The following is a 27,490-nucleotide window of genomic DNA, read 5'->3' as shown; positions in this document are numbered from 1 at the left end:
CCTCCCTTGAGAAGTCTCAAACAGAGATAGCGTGAGTAGGAGGAAACAGATTAGCAGTTTAGAGAACCATATGTCTTGGATGTGTCAAGGAAAAAGTTATCTTGTTAAGATAAACAGCTTTGAACAATTTTGTCATTCTTGTCAACATTTGACACTTCAAAGAGTGTTGCATGCCTTTGTCCCTAGTCACACACCATAGTTCCATATTCCGACTCCTACATCACTGATGAGTGCTTTATGTCACAGCTCTCTAGTAATCTCTAGTTGCCAAATTTGTGTAAAAATTTACTTTACCCATTTTCATATCCTTTATCTACCTGTACCTGGTATTACTAATTATATACTTTAGGCAGTAGATATATTGAAGTGGTTCTAAAACCTAAAGGTTTTTTTTTCTGTAATGCATTCTATGCATTTAGGTACAAAAACCCTCTGTGTCACAGAAGCCCCCCGCCAACCCCTTATATTTAACTGAGCCTGGTTTCAGTCCAGTGCTGTGCATAGGAGCAGCGGGTCTCTTCTTTTTCTCTCTCCTCACGGGGCAGATAGATAGCAGCAGGAGTCAATAGATCCTGCTGCTGTCAGTCAAATTCTGTGACGAGGGAGAAGGGTTCATGCTGCCTGTGTCAATAGATGCAAACAGGGTAGCTCTGGAGTGAGCCCACCCAAATGCCCCCATAGAAAATTCTATGGGGGCATTTGGGCGGGCTCACTCCCGAGCTGCCCTGTCATTTGCCGAAGATGAGCAGCCAGGGGAACACAGAAGAGAAGGATCGGGGATGCTCTGTGCAAATCAATTACCATGTTTGTTACTTTATTAAAAAAATAAAAGCTTCTATCGGACAAACAGCGCAACACCTTAGGTGCGCCTATTACAGAGCTAGAGGTCCATCAGGCCATTAGGGACTGAGGGCCCATAAAATTCGGGGGCCGGGTGGCTTCATAATCCTTTTTTTTATAAAAAGCTACCTGATATAGTTGTAACACCCCTTACTTACATGTTCAATAGCCTTACGAATAGAGCTATTCTTACAGCCAACCTTCTAAGAGCCAACATAGCAATGATACCAAAGCTAACTTTCGCGAAATATCGCTTCTGAACGTTGGTCTCAAATTATTGACTAAAATCCTCGCATCTCAACTGAATAAGGTCATCCATAAGGATCAGGTGGGCTTGGTTCCCTTATGCCAGGCAGCAGATAACATCCAACGTATGATTCTTCCAGACACTGCGTTTCATCCCTGGTGATGCTCTGCCAGGCCTCTACTGCAACTGTCTTTAGTTCCTGCTTGTTCTTGGGGCATTTTCCCTTCAGTTTTGTCTTCAGCAAGTGAAATGCATGCTCAATCGGATCCAGGTCAGGTGATTGACTTGGTCATTGCATAACATTCTACTTCTTTCACTTAAAAAACTCTTTGGTTGCTTTCGCAGTATGCTTCGGGTCGTTGTCCATCTGCACTGTGAAGCGCCATTCAATGAGTTCTGAAGCATTTTGCTGAATATGAGCAGATAATATTGCCCGAAACACTTCAGAATTCATCCTGCTGCTTTTGTCAGCAGTCACATCATCAATAAATACAAGAGAGCCAGTTCCATTGGCAGTCATACATGCCCACGCCATGACACTACCACCACCATGCTTCACTGATGAGGTGGTATGCTTTGGATCATGAGCAGTTCCTTTCCTTCTCCATACTCTTCTCTTCCCATCACTCTGGTACAAGTTTATCTTGAGCTCATCTGTCCATAGGATGTTGTTCCAGAACTGTGAAGGCTTTTGTAGATGTTGTTTGGCAAACTCTAATCTGGCTTTCCTGTTTTTGAGGCGCACCAATGGTTTACATCTTGTGGTGAACCATCTGTATTCACTCTGGTGAAGTCTTCTCTTGATTGTTGACTTTGACACACATACACCTACCTCCTGGAGAGTGTTCTTGATCTGCCCAACTGTGGTGAAGGGTGTTTTCTTCACCAGGGAAAGAATTCTTTGGTCATCCACCACAGTTTTCCGTGGTCTTCTGAGTCTTTTGAGGTTGCTGAGCTCACTGGTGCATTCTTTCTTTTTAAGGATGTTCCAAACAGTTAATTTGGCCATACCTAATGTTTTTGCTATCTCTCTGATGGGTTTGTTTTGTTTTTTTAGCCTAATGATGGCTTACTTCACTGATATTTATAGCTATTTGGATCTCACAGCAACAGATTCCAAATGCAAATAGCACACTTGAAATGAACTCTGGACCATTTATCTGCTCCTGGCCATGGAACAGCTGAACAGCCAATTGTCCCATTACTTTTGGTCCCTTGAAAAGTGAGAGGCACATATACAAACTGTTGTAATTCCTACACCGTTCACCTGATTTGGATGTAAATACCCTCAAATTAAAGCTGATATTCTGCAGTTAAAGCACATCTTGATTGTTTCATTTCAAATCCATTGTGGTGGTGTATAGAGCCAAAAATATTAGAATTGTGTTGATGTCCCAATATTTATGGACATGACTGTATGCAAAAGACTTGAGACTAGGGCGGCAGTTCACCTTCCAGCAGGACAACAACCCTAAACCTACAGCAAGCGCTACAATGGAATGGTGATCAAAGCATATTCATGTTTTAGAATGGCCCAGTCAAAGTCTAGATCTATATCCAATTGAGAATCTGTGGCAAGCTGTTCAGACGCTCTCCATCCAATCTGACAGAGCTTGAGCTATTTTGCAGAGAAGAATGGGCAAAAATGTCACTCTCTAGATGTGCAAAGCTGGTAGAGACATCCCCAAAAAGACTTGCAGCTGTAATTTCAGCAAAGGGGGATCTACAAAGTATTGACTCAGGATACAAAGGCACACCACACTTTTCAGATATTTATTTGTAAAGAAAAAATGAAAACCATTATTCTCCTTCCACTTCACAATTATGTGCCACTTTGTGTTGACCTATCACATGCAATCCCAATAAAGTACATTTACGTTTTTGGTTGTAACATGACAAAATGTGGAAAATTTCGAGGGGTATGAATACTTTTTCAAGGCACTGTATCTGAGCGATGATTCCATTGGTCAGGTACAGTGGTGGCTGCCAGTGCATCACCTCTTTACATGCAGCTCCCTAGAGATCCTCATTGAGTGATCTTCCTAGCTTGCTTTCCTTCTGAATCTTTCCATTCCTACATCTTGCCCACTAAGCATACTGCACATAAAAAGGCCATCAACACGGCCAGATATAGACTTTCCATGTAAGTAAATTGCGTTTAGGCTGCGCATTTATGGTGGATGAGGACTGGAAAGAATCCTATAAAGAGGCCTTGCAGAGCCAGACAGACCTCTTGATGAAGGCTGCTGGAGAGCTGTGTTCAAGACAACTCTAATATATTAAATGCTGGGGTAGAGTAGGGGGTCCTTGGAGGGATAGGTATACATTCCATGCACTTCTCCTTCAAGACACTTTCAGTAATAAGCCAAAGTTATGCTATAGTTTCCATATGGATGATGGATTTGAATTTGGACTTTCATTATTTTGACACAAGGATATATAATGACATCAGTGGTCCATGTATCTCGGTGTACCGGCTTTGACCTCACTGGAGTAAATTAGGAACAGCCTAGTGCAGTAATGACTTTTATGTCAGGTGGCTTGTTCCTCAGTATTTCTTTAAAGATAAATCATGGGGTTTATGAGGTGATAACAGCTCACTTCTAAAGCAGTTACTGTCCCCTCTGTTTTCAACTACAATAATTAATTGGTCATTGCCTCTGCATAATGTGTGAGACATCAAGAATTGCTGATGACTGACACAGCTAAATGTTTTTGCTTAAAACCAGGCAGATGTAAAGAAAAATGCTATTTATTACAATGGTGTATACATTTTAGCCCTTGTACACGCGGTCGGACAATCCGATGGAAAATGTCAGATCGGACCGCTTTGTCGGATAATCCAACCGCGTGTGGGCCCCATTGGACTGTTTCCGTCGGAATGTCCGACCGACAAAGTTTTAGAGCTGGGCTATAAAACTTTCCGACAACATGATCCGATTGGACTTTGTCCAATCGCTTGTAGAGAATTCCGATCGGACAAAGTGCCACGCATGCTCAGATCAAATTCCTAGACCAAAGCTATTGGCTACTAGCCTGAACGTAGTCCCGTCGTAACAAAATAACATCATCACAATTTTATGGTCCAGTTTATTGAGGCCCCAACTAGGAATGATGCTCTGTTGGACCTAGTAATCTCAAACCATGCAGAACGTATTACTAGTGTTCAGATAAAGGAACACCTGGGTAGCAGTGACCATAACATGATTTCATTTGATGTTAGCTGTAAGCAAAAATCTCATATGGGAAAGATAAAAACACTTAATTTCAAGAGAGCTGATTTTCCAAGGATGAGGGCTGCTCTCCAGGACCTAGACTGGGAGAGAATATTGGCATCAATGGGCACAGAACAGAAATGGGAATTCTTCAAAAAGACTGTTTGTGATCTCACGGCAAAGTATATTCCCATAGGCAATAAGTTTAAAAGGCTAAAAATAAAACCAATGTGGCTCACGGCCAAAGTTAAAAAAAAACTATAAACTATAAAAAGAGCTTTTAAAAAATATAAAAATGAAGGATCACTAGTGTCATTTAAATGTTACAAAGAATATAACAGAATATGTAAAAAGGAAATCAAGGATGCAAAAATTCAAAATGAAAGAAAGATTGCAAAAGATAGTAGGACAAACTCTAAAAAAAATCTTCAAATATATTAATAGTAAAAAGGTCAAGTCTGAGCATGTAGGCCCTTTACAAAATAATCTGGAGTAGGTGACTGGGGGCAAAGAGGAGGCTAACTTATTAAATACTTTCTTCAGCTCTTTGTATACAAAGGAACATGGGGGAGCTCATGTCCATAATGTGGGTGGTAGTGACGCAGCCCCAAATCCACAATGGATCAAAAGTGATATGGTCCAGAAATATTTGGACAGAATAAAGGTGGATAAAGCACCTGGACTTGATGGCATCCACCCACGGATCCTAAAAGAATTGAGCTCTGTAATTTCAAAGCCATTGTATCTAATTTTTAGGGACTCATTAATGACAGGAATAGTATCACTTGATTGGCGCAGGGCCAATGTGGTGCCTATATTTAAAAAGGGAACAAAATCTTTACCAAGTAACTATAGACCTGTTAGTTTAACTTCTATAGTTGGGAAGATACTGGAGGGATTAATAAAAGACCACATAGATGAGTTCTTGCAGGAAAAAAATATTTTAAGCAACAGACAGCATGGATTCATGAAAGACAGAAGTTGTTAGACAAACCTGATTTCTTTTTATGAGGTGGTAAGTAAAACCTTGGACAGAGGGGGGGCGGTGGACGTGGTATACTTGGATTTTGCAAAAGCGTTCGATACAGTTCCTCACACACAGCTCATGTGTAAGGTAAAGTCTACAGGTTTGGAAATATCAGTTTGTGTATGGATAGAAAACTGGCTAAAAGACACAATTCAGAGAGTAGCTGTTAATGATTCTTACTCTGAATGGTCTAAGGTTATCAGTGCTAGGACCCTTACTTTTTAATATCTTTATAAATGATATTGGGTCTGGGATCAAAAGTAACATTTCCGTCTTTGCAGATGACACCAAGCTATGCAGTGGAATAACGTCCTTACAGGATGTCTCCAATTTACAAGCCGACCTCAATGCTTTGTCTAATTGGGCGACTATGTGGCAGATGAGGTTTAATGTTGAGAAATGTAAAGTTATGCACTTGGGGGCTAAGAATATGCATGCATCATACATGCTAGGGGGAGTACAACTGGGGCAATCCATAGTGAAGGATCTGGGGGTTTTGGTAGATCATAAGCTCAATAATAGCATGCAATGCCAAGCTGCGGTTTCCAAAGTGAGCAAAGTCATTCCCTGTATTAAGAGAGGTATGGACTCCAGAGAGAGAGAGAGAGAGATCATTTTGCCCCTGTTCAAATCATTAGTAAGACCTCATCTGGAATATGCAGTTCAGTTTTGGGCACCAGTTCTCAAAAAGGATATCAGGGAACTGGAGAAAGTGCAGAGAAGGGGCAATAAGAGGCATGGAGGAACTCCGCTATTATGAAAGATTAGAGGAACTGAATTTATTCACTCTTGATAAAAAGAGATTAAGGGGGGATATGATCAACATGTACAAATATATAAGGGGTCCATATAGTGAACTTGGTGTTGAGTTATTCACTTTACAGTCAACAAAGAGGACAAGGGGGCACTCTTTATGTCTAGAGGAAAAGAGATTTTATCTCCAAATACGGAAAGGTTTCTTCACAGTAAGTGAAAATGTGGAATAGACTCCCTGCAGAGGTGGTTCTGGCCAGCTCAGTGGATTGCTTTAAGAAGGGCCTGGATTATTTCCTAAGTGTACATAATATAACTGGGTACTAACATTTTATAGGTAAAGTTGATCCGGGCAAAATCCGATTGCCTCTCGGGGCATCAGAAAGGAATTTTTTCCCCTGCTTTAGCAAATTGGATCATGCTCTGCTGGGGTTTTTTGCCTTCCTCTTGGTCAACTGTGGGTATAGAATTGGGTATATGGGATTGTATGATATTATTATTATTATTTTTTTTTTATTATTTTATTTTTTTGTGGTTGAACTGGATGGACTTGTGTCTTTTTTCAACCTGACTAACTATGTAACGTTCTGAACGATCGGATTGTCCAACAACTTTGCCCGACCGTGTGTATGTAACACAAGTTTCGGGCAAAATTCGTCTGACAAAATCCGACGGATTTTGTTGTCGGAATGTCCGACCGTGTGTACAAGGACTTATACATTTTTTTTGTTTTACAAATGGCTAGTTAAAGCACTAGAATCTAGCCTTGATATCAGACTCCTGAAACCCCCTGCAGAGCAGAACCCAGACTGATACAGCAAGGGACAGGACATGTGATTGCACATATGCTGACAGGAGGGAAGAGCAGAGTGAGCAGAGTTCAGTATGCTGTGGTTGGGGAAGAGATACTACTGTATTCCTTAAAGTGGAACTTTAGTCAGAAAATAAAGTCCTGCTAGATCACGTCAGGCTGGCCCCTTTTGAAGGTATAGCTATGTAAAACATTAATAATAACTGCCTATATTGTTTAAAATCCAGTAATACGCGGTCTCACCTTACTCTGCACATGCTCAGTTGCTCTCCTATTTTAGGCATTTGTAGGCACTGCTGAGTCTGTAGAGGCCGATATGCTCACAGCCTTAACGGGTTGCCGACCGCCGCCCGTCAAATGACGGCCAGGCGGCACGGCTCTTGTGGGAGAGCGTCATATGACATCCTCCCATTTAAACAGGGAATGCGCGCCCATCCCTGTTCCTTCGGTGGCGGCGTGTCACAGAGACACCTCTCGCCACCGAGGGGGGGGGGGGGTGAACAGCCTTTGGGTATGGCTGTTTACCACGTGATCGGCCGTGATGAAGTCATGGGCGATCACAGATAGTTCCACCTCCACTGTGCACGGCGCAATCGCCCATTAGAGTACCCGAGTACCTGTCACCAGCCCATCAGAGTACCCGAGTACCTGTCACCAGCCCATCAGAGTACCCGAGTACCTGTCACCAGCCCATCAGAGTACCCGAGTACCTGTCACCAGCCCATCAGAGTACCCGAGTACCTGTCACCAGCCCATCAGAGTACCCGAGTACCTATTTGCAGCCCATGCCTCATAGAATATACGTTGGGGTGTTTGCTTTCCAAAATGGGGTAATTTTGTGGGTAATTCCACTGGGCTGGTGCTCCTGGACCTTCAAAAGTGTGATAGGTAGGAATGAAATGAGATGTGTAATTTATGCTCGTAGAACACCTGAAGGTACTACTTCAACATTGGGCCTCTGTATGTGGCCAAGCCATGTAAAAGTCTCACACATGGGGTATCGCCATACTCGGGAAGAATAGCAGAATGTGTTTTGGGGTGTAATTTTTGCTATATACATGCTATGTGTTAGGAATATTTTATAAATGGACAACTTTGTGTAAAAAAAATGTGTTTTTTTTTTTGTTTTCCACATTTTCCAAAAACTTCTGGAAAAAAATTAACCATTCAAAAGACTCATTCTGCCTCATAGATTATACGTTGGGGTGTTTTTTTCCAAAATGGGGTAATTTTGTGGGTAATTCCATTGTCCTGGTGCTCCAGGGCCTTTTTAGGTGGTTGAGAAATGAAATGTGTCATTTTTGCTCGTAGAAGGCATGAAGGTGCCACTTCAATGTTGGTCCTCTGTATGCCAGGGTGTGTAAAAGTCTCACACATGTGGTATCGCCATACTCGGAAGAGTAGCAGAATGTATTTTGGGGTGTAATTTGTTGTATGCATATGCTGTGTGTGATAAATAACCTGATAATATGACAATTTTGTAAAAAAAAAAAATTTAAAAAATCTTAATTTTGCAAAGAATTGTGGGAAAAAATGACAACTTAAAAAAAACTCACCATGCTACTTACTTAATACCTTGGAATGTCTAATTTCTAAAAAGGGGTCATTTGGGGGGGTATTTATACTTTTCCGGCTTGTTAGTGTCTCAAGAAATGAGATTCACCTGATGTACTGAAGGCCTGATCAGATGTGATCAGTTTTCAGTGATTGGCACCATAGTTTATAGACTCTATAACTTTCACAAAGACCAAATAATATACACTAATGTGGGTTATTTTTACCAAAGATATGTAGCAGTATAAATTTTGGCCAAAATTTATAAAGAAAAATTACTAATTAGCAAAATTCTATGACAGAAACAAATAAAAAGGCATTTTTTCACAAAATGTAAGTTATTTTATTTATCGCACAAAAAACAAACAAAAACACTAGTGATTAAATACCACTAAAAGAAAGCTCTATTTGTGTGGAAAAAAAGGACGCAAGTTTCATATGGGTACAGTGTTACATGACTGAGTAATTGTCATTCAAACTTTGAGAGCGCTGAAAGCTGAAAATTGGTCTGGACAGGAAGGGGGTGTAAGTGTGCTGTATTAAAGCGGGGTTCCACCCTAAAGTGTAACTTCTGCTGATCGGAACCCTCCCCCCCTCCGGTGTCATAATTGGCACCTTTCAGGGGGGAGGGGGGTGCAGATACCTGTCAAAAACAGGTATTTACACCCACTTCCGGCCATAGACTCCCATGGGAGTCTATGCCTCTTCCTGTCCCTGCGAGCTGTCTGCTGGGACACAAACGGGTCCCAGAGACAGCGCGGACAATTCCTATTGCGCTGCGCGACTCGTGCATGCGCAGTAGGGAACCGGGAAGTGAAGCCGCTTCGCTTCACTCCCTGATTCCCTCATCTAGAATGGTGGCGGCAGCAGCTGAGAGCTGAGCGATCAATCGGCCTCGGCTGCCGGCATCGCTGGGCCCCGGGACAGGTGAGTGTCCATTTATTAAAAGTCAGCAGCTGCAGTATTTGTAGCTGCTGGCTTTTAATATTTTTTTCCGCAGTGCAGTCACGCTTTAAGGTGGTTAAAGCAGAATTAAATCCTCCTATTCTTTACAGCATGGGTGCTCAACCTGTGGCCCTCCATCTGTTGTGAAACCAAGTCCCATAATTTCTCTGCCTCAGGGAGTCATGTACCTGGCAGCATTGCAATGCCTTATGGGACTTGTAGTTCCACAACAGCTGGAGGGCCACAGGTTGAGCGCCCATTCTCTACAGCTAAGGAAGCTGCTTCTGTTTAAACTGCAACTGCCATGGTGCTGCACGTGTGATCAGTTATGCCACCAGCCATTTGATGGTTTGACAGTTTGGTTGAGGACACAAGCAAATAAGACAATTAGCAATCCCGGCATTCCAGGGATGTAACTGTTTTTTGAAACCCTTAAATCGATGGGTTTAGTTCCACTTTATGATTTACTGCTGTTTGGGGTCTCTGGACTTCAGAAAAATGTCAGCCTCCTGCAAGAAGCAAGTTGTTATGGGTAAAGTTCAGCTTTAAGGGCTGTGCTAGAATGCAGCTGCTGGTGTGTGGTAGGATGACAGCAGTGCCGATGAGCCAAGCCCGCATCGCACTGTTGCCTTTTTTTTTAATGCAAACTTTATTGAAATGTGACAAAGTCACATATCACTAACCCCTTGGCGCCGCCACCTCCTGGCCCTATAAGGATGTTCAGATGTCGGGAGGTGGGGCAGTGTCTATGATCATGTTACTGCCATGATTGGCTGTCATGGCAGTCACATGATTGGAACGCTTTCCATTAGCCAATGGAAACTGCCGGGAATCCGCAGGGTGCGCGCTCTCAGCACAGCTTTGTTCACAATGTGGTACTCAAATATGTGGCCACTCTGCGCCAAGGCCCTCCTGCCCGAGAGACCACATGCTTGCGTGCCATCAGGTTAAATTCTATTCAGCTACTGTTCTTCAGCACACACCACCGCAGTTATTAAAATCACATTTCAAATTTAAAAAGTAGTGGCATCCTGCACCGTTATGTCGGTTATGGTGGTGATCCCTTACTGTGGTACGAGTACACACTATACAGATCAATACATGATATACGCTCCCTACTTTATCCAATCAGGGAACTCTTTGTATTCATTTAGAAAATGCAAAGTATTCTCTTAATGGCTCCCATGCCGAGTGGACCACCTCCTGTGTTCACAATGTAGCAGGATAGCCACTCAGCACAGGACCCAGAAGCAAGTGGAGATCACTGGAGTAGTGGCGTCTAACCTGATTTCCAGCTTTCTGGAGCATCGACCAGGTATAGTAAGTATATGTATAGTTACATTGGTCCAAACTAGACAAGTGTAACTATGTAGAAATTATCCATAAGTTTATATATTCTTTAACAGTGGAAGTGGCATTACCCTCCTGTCTGTGCTGTCTGCTACATGTATAGTCTTGTCTATATTCCCCCCACGTTCCTGGGAACGAGGCTCATCGGTAGTGGGTGCCGCAGCGACTACCAGCTGGTTACTGGAAAATCACAGGTAAATGCACATGATCGCCAGCACACCAAGGATCCTCAAATGTCGTACAAAGCTTTTTATTACAGAGTGATGACATCACAAGAGAAAGTGCAACGTTTCGGAACTCGCAGGACCCCTTCGTCAGGCATGCCCACTCTGCAATAAAGACCTTAGGACGACATTTCAGGATCCTTGGTGCGCTGGCAAATATGTGCATTTATTTGCTAGATGTATAGGCCAATAATAAATGTGCTTTACTGCAGTGGTCATCAACCCTGCCCTCAGGACCCACTAACAGGCCAGGTTTGCAAGATAACTGAAATACATCACAGGTGAGATCATTTGCTGCTCAGTGATTGCAGTATTCTAGTCTGCATCTCCCCAAGGTAATACATAAAACCTGGACTGTTAGTGGATCCTGAGGACAGGGTTGATGACCACTGCTTTACTGTATATATTGAATATTGGAATAATAAATCCATATACAATTGCAGTCATACTCGTTAGTGCTTAGTAAAACTTTATTTTTCCAAATGGATTCTAAACTCCATCAGACTGTCCTCCGCTGATGCATTTTGAGTTGTAGGCACTCATCTTACAATAGGAAATATAGAAGTAGATCTAATTAGAGACCACCGATATTGCAATGTAATCAAAAGCAGAAAGGAGCATTACAATGTTATACATTTAAAGATTAGCAATAATTTAATATTTATAATGAACTTCAAACATCTTTTATTCTTTAATTTTGGATTTCAAAATTGTCATTCCTAAAAATAGGAAATAAAAAATGATTTTAAAAAAAATTCTCATCTCATGCTTGTCTGTTCCATTTTTAAATTCACTGGAATTCAAGTAAATTTGCCCTTTTACTTTGTGTACTATTACGAAGTCTATGGTCGATTTTTATTTTTATTTTTTTTACCCCATTTCTGTCAGCTGTAGCTTTTGTAGGAAAATTTATTTTTGCTTTGCCTGAAGTATTATGAATTTCAAAGACCTAAACGGTTATTCTTTATTGGTGGTGCTTGCCAGTGGTACTTCAACAATAGAAGTTGCCAAAAGACTGGTTAATGACATTCCAGGTAATAAAATAATACTTTAGAAAATACAGCACTATATAAAATAGGAACAGTAGAAGCATTGTTAATAAATTGCATTTATACTTAAAAGATGCCTTTAAAGGTACGGTAATCAAAGATGCAAAGAGCCATTCATGGCTCATCCCGGGGGAATTACATATAAAACCGCCCACCTCAGCTAAGTACCCTAAATACTCACCCAAAACAATAGTCAGCAACAGGCGAGTCAAATTCTTCCACCCTTTCCTCTGCAGTATGGAAAAAGTTAAAACACACAAGGTAAGTATAAAAAAAGTTATTTTACAGGGTGACTCTGGTTTTGTTTGTTATTTTAGTGAAGGAGTCGTTTTAAAGCTAGTATAAGATTTTAGAGATTGGTTTTCAGTAAGTGTCCCTTTCACTATCAATGATGAATACCAAACATCCTGTCATCAAAAACAAGCTTACTTTTTTCCTAAGATTATCTGCGGGCTCTGGACTTTAATGTAAAAGTGTGCAGTTGTAAGACTGCCTGATCTCTTCTATATGCAGTAGAAGTCGTGTGTTACCCCCTTTCCCTGCCAAACCGCTCCTTCATAGTTCTGATGGCCATCAGAGAGCATTGAGGAGAGATCTGATGCACAATCTCTGCTCTGTGCAGTAAACCTGGAAGTGCTCTGCTCTGAACACTTCTGGGTTCACAGATGTTAGATGACTGCAGGCTATGCCCAGGTATACAACAGATCAAGTACTTTCTGTATTCATTCTGTTAAAGTAAAGTGCACGGGAGTTGTAGTGGTCTAATAGACTCCATATGTCAACATGAAGAGGACTTGTTGCTGCTCAATGTTATCATATTAGCAATAGAGTAAAGTAAAAAGTTTTAAAAAATCATAAAATTATTATTATTTAAGATACTTACTGTATATAGCAGTGTCAATTTACACAGCGCTTTATATACCGTATCTCACAAAAGTGTGTACACCCCTCACATTTTTGTAAATATTTTATTATATCTTTTCATGTGACAACACTGAAGAAATGGCACTTTGCTACAATGTAAAGTAGTTAGTGCACAGCTTGTATAACAGTGTAAATTTGCTGGTCCCTCAAAATTAACTCAACAGACAGCCATTAATGTCTAAACTGTGGGCAACAAAAGTGAGTACACACCTAAGTGAAAATGGCCAAATTGGGCCCAAAATGTCAATATTTTGTGTGGCCACCATTATTTTCCAGCACTGTCTTAACCCTCTTGGGCATGGAGTTCACCAGAGCTTCACAGGTTACCACTGGAGTCCTCTTCCACTCCTCCATGATGACATAACAGAGCTGGTGGATGTTAGAGACCTTGCGCTCTTCCACCTTCCGTTTGAGGATGGCCCACAGATGCTCAATAGGCTTTAGGTCTGGAGACATGCTTTGCCAGTCTATCACCCTTACCCTCAGCTTCTTTAGCAAGGCAGTGATCATCTTGGAGGTGTGTTTGGGGTCGTTATCATGTTGGAATACTGCCCTGTGGCCCAGTTTCTGGAGGCAGGGAATCGTGATCGGCTTCAGTATGTCACAGTACCCCTGTTGAGGGGTTGTCCCCCCTTTTGTGAGATACTGTATATCATGTATCATTGATTTGTATAGTGTGTACTCTTACCACAGTAAGGGGTCACCACCATTTTGTATGTTTGCTTTATATTAAAGTATGTAATCTTTTGGAAGGTATTGGTTCATATATTCAGATCAATTCCGTACCATTTTTTTAATCAATTCTCAATAAATTTTGATTAGACTACACTGCTTGGTCGTCTTTTTGCCTACTTTTGCAGTTTGTGCTACAACTGTGTTTTTTCTCTTGTTCAGCTTCCCAATTAGGAATATACCACACCTTACAGGTGCGTCAGCGAGCTATATACTCCTCATTTTGGGTAATCTGTTACCCTTTTTTGTATACACTCACTACTTTACATTGTAGCAAAGTGTCATTTCTTCAGCATTGTCACATGAAAAGATATAATAAAATATTTACAAAAATGTGAGGGGTGTACTCACTTTTGTAAAATACTGTATCCATTTACATCAGTCCCTGCCCTCAAGGAGCTTACAATCTAAGGCCCCTAACACACATACATACACATACTAGGGCCCATTTAGACAGGAGCTAGGACCTACCAGCATGTCTTTGGAGTTCGGAAGGAAACCCACGCAAGTATCGGAAGAACATAGAAAACTCCAGGCAGGTGCTGATGGGGTTGGGATTTAAACCAACAACCCTAGTGCTGCTAGATCTAATAATATACAAAAATTTAAAGGACCCTGCCCTCTGCCCACACACATGCGTAAAAAAACACACTCTTAGAACACATATACTGTATGTAAGTTCTGATTGTGCCAAGAATAATTCTTGGGCCATCATTTACAAATGGTTGATTTTATTTTGAAGCTGTAGAGGTGTTTAAATCATTGACTACAAACATTTTTAGTATCATCGCTTGTCACCATTTCTCATGTGCATGCAATTTTGAGGCTTGACATATTTTGCATCTCTTTACCCAACACTATCTCATCATAAAAACATTAGGGATACTATTGTGTTTGCATGTGCTAAAATGAAGTTTGTCATTTTCACAGAAAATATAGGTTTGATAAATAGTTGTAAAAAAGTAAAACTGCGCTATTCAAATAAACTGCCCTATGAGCAGCAGCTCAAATTGTTATACTACGACACTCTAAACTGTATGCAATGGGGAGCTGTGCTAAAAAGAACGAAAAAAGTTTTTCTATAATAAAAAGCTTAAAAACCAGAACAAATACTCTTGATATTGTTTACAACAACCCGCATGTGTTCATAAAAGTAAATATATAAATCAATAGCAAGTGACAAATAATATAAACTAGACAAAGTGAGTAAATAAATAAATTAATTATATAAATAAGTTAGATAAAATGGAAAACACAATGAAGACTTATTTGGATGTGAAAAAAACAAACCACATGCGACAAATAATATAAACTAACACCGTCAGGTGTGCCACCTCAAAAATCAATGAATTAATAAATATGAATTAAAGTGAAAATAAATAAAATTACCTAAATAAATAGATACATAAAAATAAATAAGCTTAACAAAATTCAAAATTCATTCAGTGTGTGAACAAAAATAATAGTCCAAACGAGTCCCATAGTTAATAACAAGCCCAAAAAAAAGTAGGCAGTCCAATGTGAAGTGAAAACTGACACCGACAAAAAATCATGTGGAAAGGAATCAGAGGAAGCACCTCCACCAATGAGTAATTAGGGCCGCTTACCAGAGCGTAAGATCTCAGTATTAAGTGAGATCAAAAATCACATATATAGATGGTCTAGGTGAAATGTCCCAGGAAACTACACCAGACCTCTCTCTCCAAGTAATCCAGATGTTTAAACGATTATGACCCCATCAATATGAAAAGACAAGGGGACACTTGCATAGCATAAAACCCTTTTACTTTATTTGTACAGATAGAAAGCAAGTAAACTCACATGCTTAATGAACGTAAAGGCAATTATCAAAATTGAGCTGGCCGGCTCTCAGCTGCCGCCCGCAGTTCCAGGTCTAGCGTAGAACGCGGTGATGTCAGCACGCCGTTCCTCCCTACGCGTTTCGTCACTATACGGACGTGATCACGGGATTGATAAATAGTTGTGCAAATATCATGAGACATGAAAATGTGCAACTATCAATCTTTTTATTCTACAGGTTCTGTGCTTTCTCAAAATATATAATTTGGGGGGTTATCAGTATTCTTCCGACTAAAATTGAGCATTTTAATATGTAAAATATGAAAAACTGGTCAGGCAAAAAAATAGTTAAAGCCCAACTCTAGCTAAAACATGAGTGGTGAGTGAGTAGACGTTTATGATGTGTTTCACAGGAGAGATTTCCCCCTTACTTCCCGTGTCGGTGACAAGATTTAACAATTTCACAGGGAAAGGAAGTGATGGTAAAATCTCTTCTGTTGGGATGTAGACTTTTTTTTTTTTTTTTTTTTTTTTTTACTTTTGGAATGAGATAAAAGTAAGAAGATATCCCAAGTTTTTACTCCTTCTGGGATATCTCTTCCTAAACTGGCTTTACATGGCTAGATTTTCTTCTGATTCGTAATGAATCTGGCAAAATTCGAGCCATGAGTGGCTCTATAGTCCCCATCCTGCTTGACAAACTTTGATTGAAAAATTGTCTTTGACGAACAGTGACTGCATCATTTGTAATGCTTCCTTGTTCCAGGGCCTCCAGCAAGGAGCACAGTGACCAGCACAATGGTGACATCACAAAATCCCATTTCAAATTTCCTGGGACTAAGAGACCTCTTTCCTTTGATCCCACACTGCAAATATTCAGCTATGAGTCTGTAGACAAAGAAGTGTATATACACCATCTCTTACCAGAGACTGCACTGATATTTTTCAGAAGGTATTCAAAACAACATGTAAACTTTTCAGGGAAAATTTATAAATGTTCTCCAATATTTTAGAAGGAACTTTTTGAGTTCAGGTCCACTCTAACTTGACTAAGAAAATAGAGTTCAGCTCTTAAAGAGGAAGTAAACCCTGATGAGTTTACTTCCTCTTTCATTCCCTGCAAAGGCAAAGCATAATGGACTACTATGCATCGCATAGTAGTCCATTATGTGTCACTTACCTGACACAGGAGCCAGCGATGTCACCGTTGTCCCCTGTAGTCCGGCGCATCCATCTTGGTGGGGTCTCGCTGCTCCGCCACTGTCATTCGGCGAAGCCGCGATGATGTCACTCCCGCGCATGCGCACAAGAGCCGACGCGCGCGGCATCTTCGACGTTGACGATGCCGCGCTCAGTGCGCCTGCACACCGCTGTCTACGGCGCATGCGCCGTAGACAGCAGTGCCTGTCTTTCGGCAAATATCTCCTAAACCGTGTAGGTTTAGGAGATATTTCTTGGACCTACAGGTAAGCCTTAATCTAGGCTTACCTGTAGGTCAAAGTGTGTTGTAAGGGTTTACAACCACTTTAACACATTTGGGAAATAGAACCCTATTGATAGAGAACATTTCATCATCAATGAGAGGAACAGTCTAAGAGAGAAGTGAAGGTCTAGACCTGATGGGGAGAATTTAGTGGTAATGGGATATTTGCACTCTGTTCATCACTCACTGGAAGATATTTGTGTTCTGGTGGCGTAGCTTAGACTTCTCACACTTTTACAGATTGTGAATTCTTCTTGCAGTGTTTCCCAGAACTACAAAAAAATGATCACACAATCTGTAGAAGCCTAGTCTGACATCACACCACTCAGTATGATTTATAGCAGATCACACATCTACCTTGGGCGTTATGATACACACACACACACACGCATTCTTCTACAATAGCCTCCAGGGTAACTACTGAGGTAACTCTTACAAAGTAACTAGTCTCTCCAGTAGCTCATACCAGAATGGAAAGGTTTAAGCTGGGTACTTGCCAGGGGGATGCCATTTTTTTTTTTTTTTTGTATCACACACCATCCTGGAGGGGGGTTGATTACCCTCATTACCCTTATTTTCTTATAATAGGATGCTGAAAGGAATACATTTATTGTTTCACAGCTATGGTGCACTATGGGGCTATCGTATTTGCATCTTAATGGTGCCAAAGTTGGAATCTTCTATTTAATTGACCACAGGAAATCTGAAGCCTATTTTTTGAATGGCTCTACTTTTTATTGCAGGGCCCATTTAAAATATTATGTTTTAAAATAAATGTATAATGCCCAATTGAAGCCTAAACAAAACACAAACAGATAAATTGTGTGCAAAAAATGTTATATACAGAATGAGCAAAGTGTGTGTATGGTGTACACACAACCGGACTTTTTGACCGCAAAGGTCCGATGGAACGAGTCCGTCGGACAATTCTATCATGTGTGGGCTCCATCGGACCTTTGCTTGCCAAAAATCCAGCGTAGTTTAGAAATAGAACATGTTTTAAATTTTCCCACCGGAACTCCCCCGGACCGAGAAATCAGTTCGTGTGTATGCTAGTCCAACGGACAAAAAAACGACGATAGGGCAGTTATTGGCTACTGGCTATGAACTTCCTTATTCTAGTTCGGTCGTAAGTCATCATGTTCGAATCCATTGGACTTTGGTGTGATTGTGTGTGTCCAAGTCCGTTCATTCAGAAAGTCCGCCGGAACTCCACCGTAAGTTCATCGGGAAGATTGTCAGACCTAGTCCGTCGAAAAGTCTGGTTGTGTGTACACGGCATAAATTGCTCCTTACACCAGTCCAAGGTCCAGGACAGCAAACTGTAGAGTAGATCTGCTGTGCTCTGTGTGAGAACAGTGAACCCCTCTGCAGTGGTACAACATGCCTGTCACAGCTGGAACACTCTATTCTAAGCCCTTGTACACACGGTCGACATTCCAATGGACAATGTCCGATAGGACCGTGTTGTCGGATAATCCGACAGTGTGTGGGCTCCATCGGACTGTTTCCGTCGGAGTATCCGACGGACCAAGTTTTCCAGCTGGGCTATAAAATTTTCCGACAACATGATCCGATCAGACTTTGTCCGATCATGTGTAGAGAATTCCGATCGTGATCTGACAAAGTGCCACGCATGCTCAGATCAAATTCTTAGACCAAAGCTATTGGCTACTAGCCTGAACGTAGTCCCGTCCTAACGAAATAACGTCATCACGTTAAGTACGATCAGATTTTCTGACAACTTTGTCCGACTGTGTGTATGCAACAGTTTAGGACAAAATCCGACGGATTTGGTTGTCGGAATGTCCGACCGTGTGTAAAAGGGCTTAAACTGTAATTCCACTTTTTCAGTAAAGTTTGAAAACCCCCCACTAGATGTTTGCTATGTGTTCCTATTCAGGAAAGCTTGCAATTTGCAATCAGGGGACAGACTGGGGGGTATTTTTTTTTTTTGCAATAGCATACAGTGTACCAACAAAACCTTGAGATCCCGAACACTTAGGACAGACAGTGTGCACATCTAATTTAGATTTCATAATGAAGTGTGCAGTGCATGTTATCTCAGCTTGCAGAGCTTAGATTCATTGAATGAGTTTATCAAAAATGTAAATATTGCAGAATAAACAGCCTCATGCTACATAACTAAGCTCCATTTCATGCTGCATAAACTAAATTATTAATTTATCTTAAATAGAAAACTATCTTCAGATAGATTTTTACTCCAAAAGCATTTTATTAAAATAAATTTGATAAAAATCCCAAAAAATCGATTCAAATCTGATTTAATTAGAAAAAATACATTTTTTTTTGTTTTTTTTTTAATCATTGATTTATATCCACTCTTCTTTAAACAATGCAATCGCTCACCTGGAAATGCTTTTGCTGCCTATTATAAAAAAGGGATAGATAGTTAACAGCCCTTCTGAATACTGCACTGTACGTGCTTGCCTTTAATTATAAATGATTCTGGTACCTAAACGGGGCTCAGAATTATATCTACAATCGTGAGAATGATGAACAGCATACATATGTACACGCCTGATGTGCGATCACAATCAGCATTGCAAAGTCTTCATGTTGCAGCCACAATGTCATTCTAGTATCAGCAACCTTCTTAGCTCACGAACCTGCATGCAAATACAATTAATAGAAGGCTGTTGTTGTTTATTGATTTATATATTTTTTTTATTAGCTGATTGCTCTGACCTGATTACATTTATTTCTCCGCTTTTATTTTTTAGCGTTCAGAAAGATCCTGAAACAAAACAAATAAATATCATATCCTCAGTTTTCAAGGTCTTGGCATATGTAAGTAATTCCATTATATAGAGCACTTCATTTCAGTGTCATTTTAACAACCTGTTAGGTAACTAAAATGTATGTGTATACAGTGTAAAGTAAATCACCTTAGGTGCCTATTTGTACATTTATAAACTGTCTGTGGTGCAGCCTAGCTGTGTGCCCTGGCACATTATTTCCACCATACAAATGTGTACAGTATATATGGACATTTGCTGCCACTCCTTTGTGATCAAATCATCACATATAGCATACAGTGTCCAAATATTCACATATGTCTCTCTCCCCAAAATAAGTGGCACTTCAAATACTCATCCAACCACCAGTGCCTCCGATTTCATTTCTGATTTCACAGACACCCCACTGGTCAGAAACCCATCAATCGATATTGATCCCTGTTATCTAGCAGAACACCGCCACCAAGTTTCAGGTTTGAGGATAATACTGGGTCAACATAAAAAACATAAAAAAGTACAGACTTTAGTGAACAAAGTGGATAAAAACTTCACACGGTGAACATGCACAGGATAACAAATTACCTATTTTGGCTGCATATTACATGTCAAGGAGGGGCGTGACTTTGACTTTGACATCTACAGGAAACCTACCTGCACAGACCAGTATCTGGTTTTATATTCCCAACACCCACTGAAATCACAAACTGGAGGTTTTAAAAATAAAAACATACACAGAGTCTAAAGACAAAAAACATGGCTATCTCAGAAGTGCTTTCTTTAAAATAACCACAAGATAAGAAGAAAAAATACAATTGTGGGTGGTGGTCTTCAGCACAATAATTCACACCTCCAGCTATGTAATTCCAATTATTAACACCCACCCAAGACTTCATGGCACCATGGAATTGGATTATATAATTAAAATACAGGGTGGTTTCACAAAATTTCACACCGGTCATCATCTTCTGGGAGAATCAGCATCTGCTTTGGCATATTCCTTGGTGATCAGATTATGATGACTCAATTACCCCTGTGGCTTTAAATGCTGGGGCACTCAATAAAACTGAAGTAAGTGCTTTGATGAAATGTCTACAACATTAGAGAACAGGTCTTCTCTGCCTTCTGGCTAAGATTAAGTGTAGTATCTGTTCTTATCAGGGATCCAGTGGGGGCACTGTGCTATCATCCTAACCTGGCCAAGGTAATGCCACAGGCAGTTGGGGCACAGGAGTAATTCCCCTGAGAAAGCTGGAAGAGCCCATTACCTCCTGGTTTGAACGTTCTACCTTGTCTAGCCATAGGCTGGGAAGGCAGAAGGTGTCTGAGCCCCCTTGGGGGAGGTCGTCCTAGGGGTGCTCTTAGTAACACTCAGGTGTGGGACCCCACTGAGTGAAAAGGCACATGGTCATAGTCACCAAATTTGCACTGCACCTCTATGGACTGGGCCTTTGTCTACCAGGCCTCGCCTGGCCTCAGGTCCCAGCCAGTGCACTTTTGTACAGCCACTTTTTTATTTTTTATTTATTTTCTCCCACATTTGTCACCTTTTCACTTTTGTGTGCTTTCACTGGATGAAGGGTGTGAGTCCTCAGGCTTACCCTGACGTCTAGGTGGAGGGTGTGTGGCCCTCGGGTTCATTCCTCCCCTACCTCTATAGGAGAGCTCCCCTGACCTAGTATTCAAGGATAGCTTCGGCTGTCTTAGAAGAATGGCATCTGCCAGGCCTTATGGCTAGGCAGACTGTGTAAACCTATGTCCCGTCAGGAGCCTAAGGGGCAGGGTAGAGGTCCTACTCCTTCGGGGGGATGGACTAAAGCAGACCCTCAAGTGCACTTTTTAGTGTGTGCTTCACGTGCACATTTTTGTTCACTTATGGGTTTTATCATTTTAGGTTTTGCATCACGGCTGACTTTAAAAAGAAAATTAGAGAACAGGTCTAGTAGATTGTGATTACCAACTACTAGCCATACTTGTTCCTAATTGTGTAGCCCAGCTCACTTAACACATCTTATGGTGGACAGGTTACGTATACAATAAGTTAGAAAGGGCTTATTTTCAGTATCAATCCATCTGGTGACCTGCCCGGGCTTCCACATCCCGGCTACTTCTGGTCTCATCATTTCTTATTTACCTTGAATGATCCATTGGCATCCTCCACCTGTGGTGAGATACTGCACACCATTGTAATTGGGTTGGCCCCTTCCCAGTTTGAGGATATCATTGTGTTGGTGGGAGATGGAACTACAGTTTTATCATATGCCAATGCTCTACTGACTTCTTCAGGATCGTCTGGATTTATTTTCCATTTATGAGTGTTTATATTAAATAAAACATTCTGTCATTTGCAGAACATATTATGTGAAAGCCCAGATTTCCAGCATCGCAATCTATTCTATCTATAAGGGATTGTAAACCCTCAAGGTTTTTCACCTCAATGCATTCTATGCATTGAGGTGATAAGCCTCCTGTAATGCTGGAGCCCCCGTTTAACTTACCTCTACCCCCTCTATCTCACGCCGGGGGCAAGCACACCAGCAAAAGCCAGTGTCATGGGTCCTGATTGGGTGGATTGATAGCAGCACAGCCATTGGCTCCCGCTGCTGTCAATCAAGAGCGCTTCTCTGACAGGGAATTTGAGAAGAGGAGGAGCCAGGAGCTCCGCTGAGGGACCCCAGAAAAGGAGGATAGGGGCCACTCTGTGCAAAACCAACTGCACAGCGGAGGTAAGTATGACATGTTTGTTTGTTTTTAAACCCGGAACCTTTACAACCCCTTTAATTCATGTTTTTAATTTTAAATATCATCCTGGAAATGATCCTTAAAAGTTATCTCAGATGTATAGCATACCAGAAATGCTAGTCAATGTAGCTTTGATTGACCATGAGTTATGCCCATGACTAACCTATAAATTGTGGATTTTTTATCATGTATTTTATCGTTGTTGAAATATTCGTGTAACCTGATTTGCTCTATATTTCTTTAATCATCCCACTGATATGAATGTGTTATCTGTACACCACAGGATGAAAATGGGATGTGCTATCCATCTACCCAGCCTCACGAGCAGACATTTGCCTATCTAATTGTGGATCCACTAAAGCGTCATGTTACTGTGCTCTACCATAGTTTTGGTGGTGGAATCTTCTGAAGCCAAAAGCTACAAGAAACTTGGCGCTGTGTCTAGAGTGTGTAACTGCCTGTACCATAATATATTCCAGTCCAGAACACTTCTGCTTTTGGCATGTTTTCCTGGTTATTACTACAAATGCATTTTGTGACTTTATTCAGCATTTCCCATCTAACGTTCAGATGATATAAATGGAGTCCAGTTGTAGGCACAATGCCTTGTTGACCTTTTTTATACATAGAATAATACAATGGATTATAAAGGTATTTATTAAATCATTGTATTTTTGTTTTCTAAAATAAGTGTCCGTTATTTTCAAAAATAAGTGTAAATTTCTAAAAATAAGTGTTGGTTATTTATTTATTTTTTTACATAAGCTATATTTGAAATATAGCTTTGGCTTGTCGGCAAGGTTACCCAAGAAAAGGGTGATCAATTTAGCAGTAGATTTGTATGATGGCCGGCTTCAGCATATAGTAGCAGAGTTTTAGGGTGGACAAGGGGATCACAGTTTATTTTTTTATATCCTTATGATTAGGGTGGTCCTAGTGTAAAATAAAGTTTCCTCACATGCACACTGCTATACTGAAGTATACGCGTCTTGCACTGTGTAGGCTGTCCATAGATATTACATGTCATTTTCCCAAACCAAACAAAAACCTCTGTCTATGCAGATGCTGCCAACCACAGCTTGTCAGGGGAGAAACCATCAGACATGTTGGAATATATTCTTCAATCACTTTTGTGTTCCCCCTAATAAGCCAGTTGCAGATGTTTGCAGAACATTCTACCCCCTCTCTCTCTCACCAAATGTTGAACATGAGCTGTCACACAATGCGACTGTTATGGCCTGTACACACGGTCGTAAATACCAACGACAAAATCCGTCTGATTTTTTTCCGATGGATTTTGGCCCAAACTTGTCTTGCATACACACGATCGCACAAAGTTGTTCAGAACGAGGTGACGTAAAAAAAGTACGTTGAGACAATAAACGTAATTTACTCTGAGCATCCATTGCACTTTTTGCGTTGGATTTGTCTACACACGATGGGAATTTAAACAATTGGATTTTGTTGTCGGAAAAGTTTAGATCCAGCTCTCAATCTTTGTGTGTCGGAAATTCCAACGGAAAAAGTCAGATGGAGCCCACACACGATCAGATTTTCTGACAACACAATCCGATCACACATTTTCCGTCAGCAAGTCCGACCGTATGTACAGGGCATTATGCCGCATACACATGTTTGAGAGCAGGTTCTCAAATTTTCCAACAACAAAACTTGTTGTCGGAAAGTCCGATCGTGTGTACACAAGTCCGTCGCACAAAAGATCACACATGCTCGGAATCATGCAGAAGGCTATCGAACTTCCTTTTTCTCTGCCCCTCGTACGTCTTGTACATCACCTCGTTTTTGACATTTGAAATTTCTGACATTTGTGTGACGATGTGTATGCAAGACAAGTTTGAGCCAACATCCTTCAGAAAAAAATCCACGGTTTTGTTGTTGGAAAATCCGATCGTGTGTACGAGGCATTAGTGTTTAGGGGTCAGGGTATGGGCCTAAATGTCACAGGGTTTTTCAATCGTATCTACAGGTTTACTTGTTCTCGAATCTCTATAGTTGGACCATACAGTCAGGTTGGGGTGATTCCAGATCCATATTAGGTCCCTTTTAGGTACAAAGGCAACAAGGAAGATACAGTATGTAATTGTGGGTGGAGACAGGGTATAGCAAAAGTGAAGCACTGTGATTAAATAAAGTTAAATAGCATCGATAAAAAATATATACGGTACTGTGATTTTAAATACTAATGAATGCATTAAAAAATATTCTGGCCTAAAAAAAAACCAGGAGGCACCTTTTCTGCAACATGACCTTACATAAAAAAGAATAATATATTTATATAGAACGTTGTTACTTTGGTAGTAATAAAAATCATTACTAAAAAAAATATATAATTTTAAATAGACCCTATAGTTAGTGAGCTGTTCCCAGAAAATGCAAGATTCTATAAAGTTTATATACATTTTTGAAAAAAAAAATGCTTTCTTAAATTGTACACTTTGTCAACTAGTAATAAATTTGTTGATGTTGCCTGGAGGTCCACTTCATGCAGCTTCCAGTGAAAGGATGACAACACTGCTGCATTACTCTAAAGTCAGAGCAGCGTTGTCACCCTCAGCTGTGCCTGCTTCCGCAATGAGCAGATGATGCAGGGGCATGGCTATTAGCATTATCCTTGCCAATACACAAGCCTGAAACGTATGATTCTCCACTTGGCCTCATTTAGCCTTGCCAAACGCTGTATTGTACTGCTTTACTGGATCCGTTTAGTTTTTTTTGCTGCGGAAACCCTCCCAATGTGTGTTGCAGTCTCTGGGAAAGGGAGAGTGTAAGGCATAAATGGAGGATGAAGATTTTTCTTAATTAAAGAGATAAAAGAGATTCTTTAATTCATAATGCTTATGCATCCCATAGAACCTAAATTTCAGACATGCTTAGACTGTCACTGTCAGAAACCATGAAATCAGACTGAGACAGAAGTACAATTAAATCACACTTGTTTAATAATAAAAGTAAAAAGAACAAACGCAGTCAAAACAAAGTTCAGCCAAAGTTCAGTAACCGGAACAGATAGTCAGCCAAGCCAGAAGTCAGGGATCAAGTAGTGGAACAGCAAGCAGGATCTGGAGCCAGAAGGGATGTCAGCAAATCTAGTATTTAAACAGGAATGCAGGAGATAGTTTCTTGTGATGTGACCAAGGCGAAGGCAGAGCTCCTCTGGACTGGACGGCTTAAGTAGGCAGGATTGACGAGCAGGATCATCAACAACTGATTAACTGTCAAGACAGATGGGAGCTGCCAATTAGCTGCCAGCTGAGCTGCCAGCTCAGAGAAGGAAGGGCTGAGCCCAGCCCTGACAGTACCCCCACCTCAATGACCCCTCCCCCTGGAAGTACCACCAGGCTTGAGGGGAAAACGTCTATGGGAATCACGGAGGAGGACGGGGGCATGTACGTCCGAGGATGAGACCCAAGAGCGTTCCTACAGACCGTACCCTTTCCAATGCACCAGGTACTTTATGCGCCTAAGGGAGTCAACAATGGACCGTACTTCATACTCCTCGTGGTCATCACGTTCGAATCCGTCGGACTTTGGTGTGATTGTGTGTGTCCAAGTCCGTTCATTCGGAAAGTCTGTCGGAACTCCGCCGAAAGTCCGTCGGAAAGACCGTTGGACCTAGTCCGTCGAAAAGTCCGGTCGTGTGTAAGTTTCTGAAGCACACGACAGATATCTGTGTGGTGGATCTCCAGGGATATCCAGGGATATCATGGAGATAAACCACCACACATAACTGCAACAAATCTCAGAGGAAATCGTTAATAAATTCCTGGAAAACTACCGGGGCATTACAAAGGTCAAACGGCATTACGTTGTACTCATAATGGCCTGTTCTGGTATTAAATGCAGTTTTCCACTTGTCGCCCTCCTTAATCCTCACAAGATTGTATGCCCCTCTCAAGTCAAGCTTTGTGAAAACCGTTTCCCCATTGAGGCCGTCAAATAACTCTGTAATCAATGGAATTGGATAGGCATTCTTAATCGTAAAAACCATTGAGACCGCTATAATCAATTTCAAGGTCTCCGTTCACCATGCTTCTTCTTCACAAAGAAGAAGTGCGTCTGCAACATACTCCTCCAAGGCCGACAAAGGGTAAACCTGGCCACGAGGGGGTATTGCACCAGGTTGAAGGTCAATTGCACAATCATGTGGCCGGTGTGGAGGTAAACTACCGGCTTGACCTTTGTCAAAGACATCGCTAAAATCGCGGTACTCCTCCGGCACGGAGGAGAGTGCAGAGGTGCACAGGACCCTGGCTACCTTCTGGAAGCATGTCTCACTGTATTGTGGTGACCAGGAGAGAACCTCAGCATGGAGCCAATCAAAAGAGTGGTTGTGCCTCTGTAACCAAGGGTAACCAATAACCAGCGGAAACTTAGGTGAGGAAATAACTTGGAATTGGATTATCTCATGGTGAAGAGCCCCTATGGCCATGGACAACTGGAACTGGCTCGTGAGTCACATGGGCAGGCTGTAGAGGTCTCCCATCAAGAGCCTCAATGGCAAGTGGAATGTCATGCAGTTTCTTTCAACCTGATGATAGTATAGGGTGGTATAATGGCAGGTTAGGGTGGTGTAATGACAGGTTAGGGTAGTATGGGGTTGGGTGGGGATGGTTTAGGCAGGTTAGGTGGTATAGGGCAGGTTTGGGTAGTATAGGGCAGGTTGGGGTGGTATAGGGTAGGTTAGTGAGGTATAGGGCAGTTTGGGGTGGTATAGGACAGGTTAGGGTAATATAGGGCAGCTTGGGGTGGTATAGGGCAGGTTGGGGATCTATGCAGTGATAGTTTGCAGTACCTTACAGCATAGCTGCAGATGAAGACACTCGAGGCTGCTGTGTACTCGCCTCTTTCTCCTCCAGCCACAAAATTCGCTGTCTGTGGGAGGAGTGGATTAGACAGCCACACCCCCAGCTCTGCCCACCAGTTTCACTGACTGGTGAATGTTATAGGCAGCCTCCCTCGTACGGCAATGTGTTCTGCATGCACCACTCCACTGCAGCTCTGCAAGTGCATGCAATAT

General features: G+C 41.4%; 1 protein-coding gene across 1 annotated transcript in view; it reads left to right on the top strand.

The window, feature by feature from the left end:
• Nucleotides 1–23,142, top strand: part of CFAP300 (cilia and flagella associated protein 300) — a 96,337-nt gene extending 73,195 nt beyond the window's left edge. The window contains exons 6-7 of the mRNA XM_077484396.1: nucleotides 19,699–19,765; nucleotides 22,736–23,142. Of these exons, the coding sequence (XP_077340522.1) occupies nucleotides 19,699–19,765; nucleotides 22,736–22,861 (193 nt within the window). The 3' untranslated portion in view covers nucleotides 22,862–23,142. The remainder of the gene's footprint in view (nucleotides 1–19,698; nucleotides 19,766–22,735) is intronic.
• Nucleotides 23,143–27,490: the final 4,348 nt, after the last annotated feature.

The sequence above is a fragment of the Lithobates pipiens genome, unplaced genomic scaffold (assembly GCF_037356315.1).
Source record: "Lithobates pipiens isolate NorthernLeopardFrog02 unplaced genomic scaffold, aLitPip1_a1.2 Scaffold_16, whole genome shotgun sequence".
NCBI classification, from domain to species: domain Eukaryota; kingdom Metazoa; phylum Chordata; class Amphibia; order Anura; family Ranidae; genus Lithobates; species Lithobates pipiens.
Note: the sequence above shows the minus strand (reverse complement) of the source record. Positions and strands in the feature narration are given on the sequence as shown.